General features: G+C 42.1%; 1 protein-coding gene across 5 annotated transcripts in view; it reads left to right on the plus strand.

Moving 5' to 3' along the window:
- Window positions 1-12,655, plus strand: part of ITGA9 (integrin subunit alpha 9) — a 291,253-nt gene that overhangs the window by 156,610 nt on the left and 121,988 nt on the right. For all 5 annotated transcript variants that reach the window (XR_010598391.1, XM_042860327.2, XM_005302712.5 and 2 more), the window contains exon 17: window positions 9,894-9,970. Coding sequence is in view for 4 of the 5 variants with exons in the window: in XM_042860327.2 (XP_042716261.2) it covers window positions 9,894-9,970 (77 nt within the window). In the remaining variant the exon portion in view is untranslated. The remainder of the gene's footprint in view (window positions 1-9,893; window positions 9,971-12,655) is intronic.

The following is a 12,655-nucleotide window of genomic DNA, read 5'->3' on the forward strand; positions in this document are numbered from 1 at the left end:
AGTACTCTTATGTCCATTTTGCAGATGGGAAATTGAGACACAGAGAGACTCAGTGACTGGTCCAAGGTCTCCCAGGAAGTCTGTGGCAGAATAGGGACTTGAATAGGGACTGGTCATCTGAGTTCCAGGCTAATACCCTCAGCATCCTTCCTCACTATACAGGCTGCAGAACTCTGTTCCACTCTTATTGTTGCAGAGCTCTCAATCAAAGGTTCCTTTTGCTCCAGGAGCCTCTCCCCTTGCTCAATTAAAAATATTTTCCCCTTGGTTGGGTGGGATTCCTAAAGCAATCAGTCCCACCCACCTCTAATTATCTGATTTTGCACTGTTCTATAGACATGGTTTTCAGTGGTCAGTATCCAACTTAAACTGGCAGTGACTGGGCACTGTCCATGCCAGGAAAACTGAAAAGGACTCCACCCTGAGTATGTACTGGCTCAGGCTGAGATTGAATTGTCCTGTTCTTTTCTGAATGGAAAAAAAGGGAAAGATTCCAGTTCAAAGCTGAATTTGACCAGCAAGTCTCCAGTTGTATTGTAACTTTGAAATATCTGGCATTAGTTAACGAACTTAAATAATAATTAGTGGAGGCCACTGACTGCAGCACATGACATGCATATTTTGGTAATCTTATTCTCATGTAATGATGGGCAAGGCCAGTGGTTTTCCATTGTTGGGCCCTCCTCCCATTTATCAATATAAAAAAGGGCAACATGCTTGAGATCCCATGATCCAGCCTGTTCATGACCCCCAGGTTGAACAGTCATGGGCTAGACCCGTAGTTCTCAACCTATTTACCATTGTGGGCCACATCCAATACTACCTGTATGGCCCTGAAGATGTCATATGGGCCACAACATTGGGCTGATTGGGCCACAAGTTGGGAACCACTGGGCTAGACCAAGCACAATAGCCTTCATGCTCAGCAATACTATGTGTGTATGCAGGGAGACAAAAACATGATCTCATCATATTAGGGTACAGGATTTAAATCACCTAGAGCTTTACAATTTTTCCAGGGCATCGTGGAAAGAATCAGCTGAACCTTATCTGGATAGCTAAAGATTTTTACTATGAGGATTTATGAGGTGATGTATTGGAGGGGGGGCAATCCTTTGGGAAGGGTTGGAAGGAATTTGGCCTACTTGCGGCCCTGGGGGTGGAGTTTGAAGGATAGTTCATTGGCCAGAGCCCTTGTTTTGAGTAAGGGGGTGATCTCTGGTAACCTTATCAACATGTGCAGATTATTTTATTGTTTTTAATATGTTTTCTCTGTTATGATTTTACCTTAAGAATTAAATGTGCTTGTTTAGAAAGACGTGTGGTAACTTAACTATGGCAATTACACTATGTACCCTCTCTGAGGAGAAACACACAGCAGGCCTGCTTAGGCAGAATGTCTTTTGCTGGGGATATCACAGTATAAGCAAGGAACTGTGCAGTCTGGAAATAACTTCTGCACCTCTGACTGGGGTAACTAAGAACAGAAACAGAAGGAAGAAAGCAACAAAGGTTGCAGGATCTCTTCAACATGCCACTCTTCAATGCCTCAGAAAATTTCAGCTTTGACAAGCCTTCAGAATGGACAGACTAGAAACAATATTGTCCCAGATTTCACACTGCATTCAAACTCCACAAAGGTATTTTCTTTAATTTGTGTTACGGGGAAACAAGGAGAGCATATCTTTAAATCCTTTGGCTTTACTGAAGACAAGCCATAAAGATAACCATGAAAGGGTTCTGATTATGTTTGATGTAAACTTTATACTTCAGAGAACTGTGGTTTATGAAAAAGCATGTTTTTTCCAGAAAATTCAAGAACCAGGGGAAAATGTTGAATGTTTTACAAGAGCTCTGCATACATTGGCTGAAAACTGATTTTAGGAATGCAAAACATAAATATATCAGAGGCAGGCTGGTTATTGGGTTAACAGATTATAACCTTTCACAACAGCTACAGCTGAAGAGAAATTTAACCCTAGCCACAGCTATACCGATAGCAAAGCAGTCCGAATTAGTCAAACAGAACAAAAGGCAGGAGCAATTTGAAAAAACCTGAAACTAGTTTAGAAACTGTGAACAGACACTTAAGTATTAAAAGTCATTGGCACATAATCCCTGAGGCAGGGAGAGAACTCCTAGACTAAGAGGGGCAAAGTCCAGCCTACATATATAAGGTGTGGAAAAAGTGTTATCCCAAGAGATGATGCATGTCCAGCTAGAGGTATACAGTGTGTAATGCATGAAATATGGACATTTTGCAGCTGTTTGCCACACCAAAGCAGTTGGGGAGTTGACTCATATTGCATACAGTCAAGACCATTGTTTCTGGGATCTATCACTTGTGATGACGTAGAACCTGCCTGGAGAGAGAAACTGAATATTCGTGGCAAGACTATTGGCTCAGGGGCTTACATCACAGTCATCTCAGAAGGGACATACAATCACCTTCAACTCCTTCCAGAGCTGAAGTCACCTGACACAGCTCTGGCTAGTTTGACTGCTGTATTTGGGAGGGGCAGAGCACACGTGCACACACACATGCTCACACGTGCACGCTGAAGCCAGTTTCCTTGGCTCAGGAGCTGCAGAAGCGCCCTGAAAGTTGAGGGTTCACAGGTGCCCGAACCATGGCTCCGCCCCCCCATGCTGCACTGCTCCCCACAAGCCCCTGCCCTCATGCCATCCCTTCTTCCCGAGCCCCCACCTCATGCTGCCCCTTCTCCCCAAGGCCCCACCGCTGCACCACCTCTTCCCTCCAAGACCCCGCCCCCCGCTCGCTCCTTTCTGCCCCTCTCCCCATCGCTTGCCCTTACAACTGGTAAAAAGTGGGAGGGACATGGCCCCTTGGCCTCCCCCCACCCCCGGTTCTGGTGTCCCTGCCTTGGCTCACTGGCGATTTCTCTCCCCACCTGCCGTGGGTACCTGTGCTACCTGTGCTATGGGGGATGGGCTGGCTTGAAGAGGAAGACACAGCTGCTGCTGGTGGCCACTCCAGCGCCGGCTGCTGCAGCGATGTCGCTGCTCTGGTGCTGCTGTGGGCACCTCCCTGCTGCGGCTGCTACTGCTGCTGAGGGGACGCCACATGCTTCTCTTCCCCATTCCCTCCCCATTCCTTTTCCCATTGTCCACTACCCATCCTCCTTCCTCTGCTCACTGTCCACTACCCCATCCCATCCCCGTCTCTTCCTCCTGCCCTATCCCACTGTCTTTTCTCCCCATCCTTCTTCCCCCAGCCCCTCCCCCCCCCGGGCACTCACCATTGTACAGTAAACAGGCAGGCACTAGGATGCAGGAGGCAGCGTCCAGCTGCTGAGGCAGTGGCCCGGAGCACAGAGAAAAAGCTGCTCTGTCATGCTCCTCTGAAACTAGGCGGAGGGGAGGCACAGCGTGGGAAGGACAGAACCCCCCTTCCTGGCAGGCCGAGCAGAGCAAGCCCTGCAGGGCAGCTCACTGCTCGCAGAAATGGGGTAGGGGGAAGTGGCACATAACCCTGCATGACCTCCTCCTCTCACACACCTCCGCTCTGTTTGGTGGGCAATGCCCCCCAACATTCCTCCAAACTACACCCAGGGGCTAGCCCTGGAGGTATTCAGAACAGCATGGGCCAGTTCATCACAGAAACCTCTTACAAGGACAAAACCTTTGCATTCAGAATGCATGTGATCAAAGGATCGGAGACAGACAACCTCTCAGCCTCATCATGGCAGCCATGATGGGCCTAGTGAGAAAGATGGAAGAACTTGACAGAGGATTTGATGATATTGGACTTTTGAGAAGAGATGCAGTACAAATCAACTTGAGACAATGCTGTACCATACAATGTTCAAACACCTCTACCTGAGGCACCTTGGAAGAAACTAGCTGCAGATTTATGCAGATTCCAGGTATATCATTACCTTGTTGTCGTGGACTATTATTCTAGGTATGTAGAAATAATGTACTTGAAAGACATAACATGTTGCAGTGCTATCGAGAAACTTAAATACACTTTTGCTCACTTTGGTATTCCAGAACAACTAGTAATGGATAATAGACCACAATTTACTTCAGCAGAATTCAAATGATTCCAAAGGAAATATGATTTTGATCATATAACTAACAGCTCACATTATCCACAAGTCAATGGAGAGGCTGAGAGAGCTGTACAGGCAGCCAAGAACTTCCTGCAGCAGATCAACACCAAGAGCGGCTAATGGATATAGTTCAGCACAACTCCTGACGGGAAGACAGCTCAGAATGACTGATCCAACTTTGCAAAAGAACCTGTCTCCAAAGTAACCAAATCAGATAAAAAGACTAAAAGAGCTTACAAATATCACTCAGTTAGAGACCTGCTAGGTCTAGAACCAATGACTGGGTTCATGTCAAATTGGATAGAGAAAGAGGATGGACAACTCCTGCTGTCATAAAGAAAAAGAATGTGGTACTCAGATCATATGTGATTGAGAACGACAGTGGAGAGTTCAGCAGAAATCGTTGACATCTACACTATGCTCCTCGGAAACTACAATCAGCAGAGCAAACTCTATAGATGGCAGATGCAGAACAATAAAACGATGACTCAAGTATTCCAAGCCAACCACAGCCAGTCATTGCACCTAATGAACAGCCAAATGACCAAGTTGTTACATGTTCGGGTTGTGTAATTGGAAAACTAGTATGATACAGAACTGCTTAACAGACTGATATGTACGGAGTTTCAAAGACAGTGTGATAGTGTAAACATTGTAAATGGTAGGAATATAGAAATTAAAGGGGAGATGGAATGCAAAACTGTAGCAAAATGCTCAACCACTAGGTGTCACTGTGCATAAAATACCGTATTTAAATAAACTTCAGCCATACCTGGCAGATCATTAAAGGATCTTATGATTAAGGGTAAGATTATGTCATGAAGCTCATGGAAGTCACTGATCCCATGACTTTCAGAGACCTCTGTGACATTTTCCAGCACTGGGATGGTGGGATGGAGATGTCAGCTAATGGGCGGGACCCTGGAGCTCCTTGGCGGGTGCTAGACCTCTCCACCCCACCCCCCGCTCGGGCTTCAGTCCTCCCCCTGTCAACCCCATTTTGTGTCAGTTATTTTTAGTAAAAGTCAGGGACAGCTCACAGGCTTCCATGAATTTTTGTTTATTGTCCGTGACCTGTCCATGATTTACTAAAAATAACTGTGTCAAAATCTTAACCTTATTTATGATCATCCCATCTGGTGTGGATAAGCAAGCTCTGTGACCAGTCCATATTTGGTCCAGAAGAATATGACATACATTTATGCTTATTAGTTTTCAGTTGCTAGATAGCAACTTTGTTTAGGGAGCTTTTTCCAGACAGCTGATTTCCTTGGGGAGCACCTCTTCCTCTTGTTTGTTCAGTTTTCTATCTTTTTCTTGTTGCTGTTAGATAGATATGTCCATGTTTAATATATTATTGCTTCATCAAAAGAAACAGGGCCCTGCTGAAATCTAAAGCCAGCTTTTGTGGAAAGGAGAAATGATTGCGTTTGGCTTTAGATGATATGATAAATGGTAGTATATTAGTACTGAGCCTTAGGTACAGAACTTTCCTCTCAATAAATTCAATGAGCAAATTCATTTCCCTCCACCTTTCTCCAATTAGAGAAGTTCTTATGTGCTTTAGTTTAATAAAATAATTATTGCTGGCCATCCCCCCCCCCATTTTCCTATGCTAATCCATTGTAAATTGGAAGCTCTTTTCTTTGTGTAACACTTCTTCATGGGAACACCTGGAGCCCCGGGTGAGCTCCCTAGCTGATTTCACCCCTCCCCGCACCCACCGCCCACGCTGTTCTGACTTGGCTGTTTTGTTTAATAGCAGGATTCTTCTGATCATTTATAGCCCCTGTGGAGTTCACTCCCCTGGATTGAATTTGCTTGAATATTTCCTAGACATATTCTCTAAATAATTTGTTCTTATTTTAGCCAGTGTATGTAATTAAATCCTGGAAGGCTTTCAGGAACGTTAATTGCTTCTCTTGAGGGAATTGAATTCAGGCTTTTACACCTGGCTCTATGGGATATTTGATTTAATAGACAAGTTTATCATAGGGACATAGAGTTTAAGGCCAGAAGGGACCAGATCAGTCTGACCTCCTGCGTATCACAGGCCACCAACACCACTGAGCACTCGCACACAAACCCAACAACCAAAATTAGACCAAACTCTTACAGTCCTCAGTAAATTAAACTATTATGTGCCACAGGTAGAAAATAGGAGGAACTGAGGTGCACCAATGCCTAAAGTTCCTTCAATGATAGGGAAATGATCAGGTGGGACATAGCCAGATGGTCCTGGCAAACAACCTGCATCCCATGCTGCAGAGAGGAAGGTGGGAAAAAAACCCAGGTCACTGCCAATCGGACATTGGGGGGGCTGAATTCCTTCCCAACCTTACATATGGCAGTCAGTTAGACCCTGAGCATGTGAGCAAGAATCAGACTGCCAAAGTTCCACAGATAGTAGCCCACAAAAGCTTATGCTCTAATAAATTTGTTAGTCTCTAAGGTGCCACAAGTACTCCTGTTCTTTTTACAAATAGCTATAGTCTGGTGAAGCGGAGGGTGGCTGGGCGGTTTCAGTAACTAGTAGTTTACCTTGTGATCAGTAGATATTTCAATCTAATAGCTTCGCTTTTAAGGGCAATTTGAAAACTTACAGCTAAGATTTAAAAAAATTAAGGCCTAAAATTAAGCTTGTAAGGGCCACATTTCGGCACCTACGTGCATGGCCTGATTTTTAAAAATCCAGATTGAATTTCCAGTCACTGAAGATTGGATTCTGCTACCTTTACTCATCTTGAGTAGCATCATGGGACTACGTGTGGAACAAGGTGTGTTGGCTCAAAGTGTGTAAAGGTAGCAGAATCTGGTTCTGAATGAATTTACCATTGTCTGATCCAAACCAAATGAAAAGGTTGGGTTTTGAGGAGTTACTCCTGTTTGTTTCTCCCCAATCTCCTCAAGACTCCCATGTTAGCTGCCCACTTGCCCTCTTGCTGTGGAAGGAAGGAAGGACACAGCTCTTTCTGAAACCTAACACCAAGCACTTTAAGGTCTTGGGGCTTATTTTGGAGAAGGCCCCAGCTTTCCAGATGCTTCTCTGAATTTCTTGGGGGTTGAAGATCTCACAAGAATTCATTTATTTTTACGTTTTTATTTGTTGCAAGATTTGTGGTATTTTCGCTTTCTGATTTGGCCAGAAATACTACAAACACAGACTTTCTCATGGTGCTATATTTAAGTTGTTCCACTTCCATTTGTAGAACTAGGAAGTACAGAGGAATATGCAGAAATGCTAAGTGACTGGGGAAGGGAAGAGGGGAAAGAGTGCAAACTTTCTCAAACTTCTAAACAAAAATTTGGCTAGCTCAAGGTTTGAGTCCATCCTTGTTTTTATCCAACTTGGTTGGTTCATCCCTAACTACTGCACACTGCTTATATGAACTGGAATATTGGTCAGGACTCCAAGGTTAAGTACTTATTCTGTTTTTTGAAAATGACATGGAGTTTGGTTAGGGCACTAGTCTGGGACTTGGGAGAGCTGGGCTCATTTCCCTGCTCCTCCACAGACTTCCTGTGAGGCCTTGGGTGCAAATCACTCTTTGCCTCAGTTCCCCATCTGTAAAATGGAGATAACAGCACTGCCCTACCTCAGAGGGGTGTTATGAGGAGAAATACTAGAACTGGTTGGAAATTTTTCGGTGGAGTGTTTTTCTGCTCGGAAATGCCAGTTTGTTGAAATTGATACATTATGTGGGAACGTGTCAATTTCAGTGAGATTTCCACAAAAGCCACCCAGATCCTCAGCAACCGCAACCTGCCGAGACTGCTTCTGTCTGTTTCAGCTTGGAAATGTTCCTGACTCACATGGCTGGTTTCTCACTGGAAACTTTTCCCTCCCAATCCATCATGACTTGCAGGGAAGGTGCTGCATAGGTCTTAGTGTCCCCACCCCCCAAGGGGAAGGGGGGGTGTCACTTCTGCACAGTTCTATGTTGGGGAGCTTGGACCATCTTTCCTTCTCCCTCCTCAGTACTACAATACCTGTGAAGATGCGTCTGGCATTTAACTCCTGTTGGCTTGAGTTTCTCTGGCATAAGAAAATGTTACTAATGTTTGCAAGGTAGTTAGGCATCTGATACGTTTTAGGTTTGAATGGTTTAGATGGGCAACCATTTATCTGATCAATAATTGTAGGAAACTTAGTATCTGCTCTTTTGACTTGAAGAGCCAAGCCAATAGATGTAATAACAAAAGTCCAGGATTGTTACCCTGTTCCTTAAATTCACTTAAAATGCTATATTTTTAAAATACACTTGATATCTTTGGACATGCTGTGTTTTTGGTAAGTTACTGAATTTTACAGAGATACAATATACAAAAAATAAACTGTAGGGTGAGATGATTTTTATAGTTAATGCTCCTTTTTCCTTGAGAGCTCAAACCGCCTTTAATGTACTTAGACATATCAGCAGTTAGGGCCAAATTCTGAGCAGAGGAACAAAACCCATGGAAAATGGTTTTTCTCTGAGGATAAGAGGGACATGCCTGTCAACTGTACCTCATTTTGTGGGACACAGCTCATCTTAGTCACATAATTCTGTACTTTCCACACAGATCCTGTGTACCCTTACATTTGTTGTTGAAAATTATTTACTTCAGAAATAATATATCATGGGATTGAGGTACCAGAAAATGTTGTTTACCCTAACGGAAAGAATCCACAGCATTTTAAGTGTCCTGCATGAATAATTTTTTGAGTCCCTCTTTTTGGGTCTTTGTCTTTAAGTGGTTGGCATGTTGAGAGATGTGTAAAGTGCAGGGAGATGGAATCCTTTCCCCCAAATGGCCTGGTCATCTGTGCAATTGGGCAGTACTCTCTGTTCCAAGCAATGGGAGAAATAGTCATCATGTTCTCCCAATCTCTTTAACAGGATACAGGTTCAGTGGATCCATGCTGTTGTCGGACACTGTGGACATGTTCCTATCATATCCACAGCACGCCCACCACTGTCTTCCACATTTAGATGTGGAGAATTGCCAGCAAGCAGTACTTGGCCACACTTAGGGGAATGTGGCATTCTTAAGCAGGTACCCTCTCCTGCCTGCCCCCTCTGCCATTACGTCGTGGAAAGGTGCCATCCCCATTGCCACTGAAGCTTTGTGTGCCCATGCACAGTGCTGTAGAATCTTGGCCTTTTTCTTTCTTCATTTCACTGATCCATTTAATTTGATAACTGCATTGTCAGCTCCCAGTGGGTTTTACAAACGTTCAAGAGGTTTGACTGTAGTTCTGTTATTTTGGGATTATTTTAATGCTCAGTAATCTGAAAGTCAGAATTGCATGCTTTGCTTAAAGGAATGGCGTATTTTTCCTAGTATAAACAACATGATGACAAATGGGTAAAATTTTACTTTGTTTATAGATGAGTGAAGAGGTTTGATGCATATGTCCTGGTACCTCAAACTCTACACAGACCCAAGTCTTTTCCAGGGTTATGAAAGAGTTTAGTTCAATTATTTCCCACATATATCTTTTTTTTTTCATTCATACTATTTGGAACCAGAAACAGGAGTGCCAAAAATATGGGGTAGGAGGTCATTATAGCCTGACCAGAAACAGGAATGCACTGAAGAAAAGACATGAGAGTCTGTTTCTGGTGAGCTTTCCAGTTCAGTCTGACAGAGTCTAAAAGGTCTAGATAAAGAGAAGATTTGACTGCCTCTGAATTGCTTGAACTTTGCTCCTCAGTACTTTGTATCATGACCTTCAAGTGTTCTTAATTTTACTGAAACACATTGCTTTAGGCAGAGGAGTCTGATTATACCAAAGTCCCTCACTATAACAGCTTTCTCCTCTGTTTTTCACAGACTGTTTTTGAGAGGAATTGTCAATCAGATGATTGTGCTGCTGATTTGAAACTTCAGGGTAAATTATTGCTGTCTAGGTGAGTGAATTAAACTTTTGTCATGTTCTTACTTCTACATACTACTATATAATTGATTTTAATTAAGGGCACAGCGAAAACCCAAAATAGAGATCCTCACCTTGTACATGCAACTTCTTTCATGACATGCTGATTATTATTGATATTATGATAGTACCTAGAGAGACTGATATCAGGCCCCTGTTATGCTAGGTATTATGCATGCACAGGACAGTCACTGCTCGAGAGAGCTTACAATGTGAACAGACCAAGGAGGGGAAGGGGAATTAGAAGCACAGAAATATGAAGTGACTTGTTCTAAGTCCCACAGTAGGTCAGTGTCAAAGCATAAGTTTTCTGTCCAATGCCATCTCCACTAGACCGTGCTGCCTCTCAAAGAAGGTGATGACAAAGTAAAGCTGCATGAAGCTTCTCCATTTTCCTTAATAAAAATGTGAAAAAATCTCAAAATATTGTCATAAAATCCTTTGTGGTGTTAAATTTTATCCTACTCCCCTTTAATTTCATAAATTCGTAGTCTCTGCGAAATTATTTGTCTTCATTTGTCAGTTTCACAATCATTTTGTCAATATTTAGATAGTTTTTCCTTTTAGCTTCACTTTTCATCTCACATGGTAAAACTTGCCAAGTGGCACTATGTGAAGTTTTTGTTTTGTCTCATTTGGCTTATGATCCAAGAAAGAGGCATATTATATTGCTTGGTCAGGATGTGCTAATTTCATTTCTGGATTTTTTCAGGTTAAAGGTGAACCTTATGTATCACTTCTGTTTCCTTTTCCCTATCATTTTTAGCACGCTTTTAGGGAGTGAAATGCTGATCTGAAATATTTAACCATGTTTCAGGTGTTTTGCTGTTTGATGCAGATGCTGTCTGTGAAATCCGTAGCTTTCAGGCCAGGAAAGAATACGTCAAAAACAGTAAAGTCAGCAGATATAAATGCATTTTGCACAACTCTACAGTGTTTTATAGTTGGAACTACAGATGGGCCTGAACCAAAACCCTAAAAGCAAACTTTGAGAAACTATGACCAGCTCCAGCTCCCATTGAAGTAAACAGGAGTCTTTCCATTGACTAACTGGGAGTTGGATTGGGTTCTAAAGCTATGGATTCCAAGCTTGCAATTTGCCTTTCTCCCCCTCACTCCCCAAACCTGGACTTGTTACCTTATACAGAATGTTAGAGGTGTACAAAATGCACACTGGAGCAAAACTGGAGAACTGTTTTTTCCCCCTATTCTTCAGACGAGAGATAATCCAGAAAACTAGGGGACAAATCCTGAAGACGCTTACTTGCTATGAGTTAAGCCTCTGAAGTCATGGCAGTAAGCAATATAGTTAGTAGTGTTTGGGGGACTGCTAGCTCCTTCAGCTGTTTAGATTTAAACCTGATTTTTTTATTTGAAAAATAAGCTGTTGATTTCACCTAAACAAAATAAAAATCATGACTGTAGAATGAGTGTAGGGTTTTCTAATACAATACAACATTGATACAGCAAGTGCTGATCAAACCACTCAGTTCTTCATTTTAGTCCATCTCTGAGTTACTATTTGAAATATACAAGATGTCTTCAAATAGATAACATATTCTGTTGATTTGCTGTTGTTTTTAATCTCCGAGACTGTCCGTTTCTGTTTTTAGAAAACACCTATAACATTCTTCAATCTAAAGAAATTAGAATATGTATTATTATTGCCTGTTTAAAATAAAAAGGCTACTCTGGATTCTGGTTTGGATAGGTTGGGAAAGATGCCTATCCTGTATAGTACGACTAATTTCTCATACATGCAATGCCATATGCTGAAAGATTGTGTATATAAGCATTTTTTTTTGTAATTCTATCTGTCTATGTAACAGAAGTTGTTACAAACCTTCAGTCATTTCCAGTGCTTATACACCAGAATGAATTGAAGTATTTCCAGGATCATTACATTTTTGTACTAGACAAATATATTGGACCTGATTCTGTTATCACGTACACTGGAAAAATTGCTCCATTGATGCCTATACAGTTCCATCAATGTAAAAAATTGATGTAAGTGGAAGTCCATTAGTTTCTCATTGTAAATTTTTCTGGTTTATATGCTGTCCAGTTACCTCAGCACTTCAGAGTCATCAGGTATACACAGTGCTATATGCTTTACAGTACATTGTTTTGTATCGCATCATATAATGCAAATTTTCTAAGCAGAACATCTAACTCTCAAAGATTAGGTTACCATCATGAGAATTAATTGCAGTGATCATCATTATAACGTTAGGTACCACACAGCAACTCTGTTCTGGGGTTACACAAGGAATGAATTTGACCCAGTGAGAACTACGTAGTAAAAACGTCATCCAGTGCTCTGGAAATGTACCCCTGGATGGCATACACTTAGCAAGCATATTGAACTAGGTAACAAGAAACAAAAATAGCAGGTCTGCTCTGAATTTCTTTGTAGCTTTTTATTGACTAAGATGCTTTGGGTACAGATTATCTTCCCTTGTTCAATATTTAGGCTTAGCAGAATTCAACGGTTAACATTGCATGTCAAAATATACTAAGTAATTTTTGTTAGGCAAATTTAGAGTTTGATTTATCTGTGAATTTTGATTATCAATGGAAATATATTTTCATTGATTTGTATGCATGTACAGTACAATTGATGTTTGCTGACATTTACTGAAAAAAATCAAATACCAAC

The sequence above is a fragment of the Chrysemys picta genome, chromosome 2 (genome assembly GCF_011386835.1).
Source record: "Chrysemys picta bellii isolate R12L10 chromosome 2, ASM1138683v2, whole genome shotgun sequence".
In the NCBI taxonomy this organism is placed as follows: Eukaryota; Metazoa; Chordata; order Testudines; family Emydidae; genus Chrysemys; species Chrysemys picta.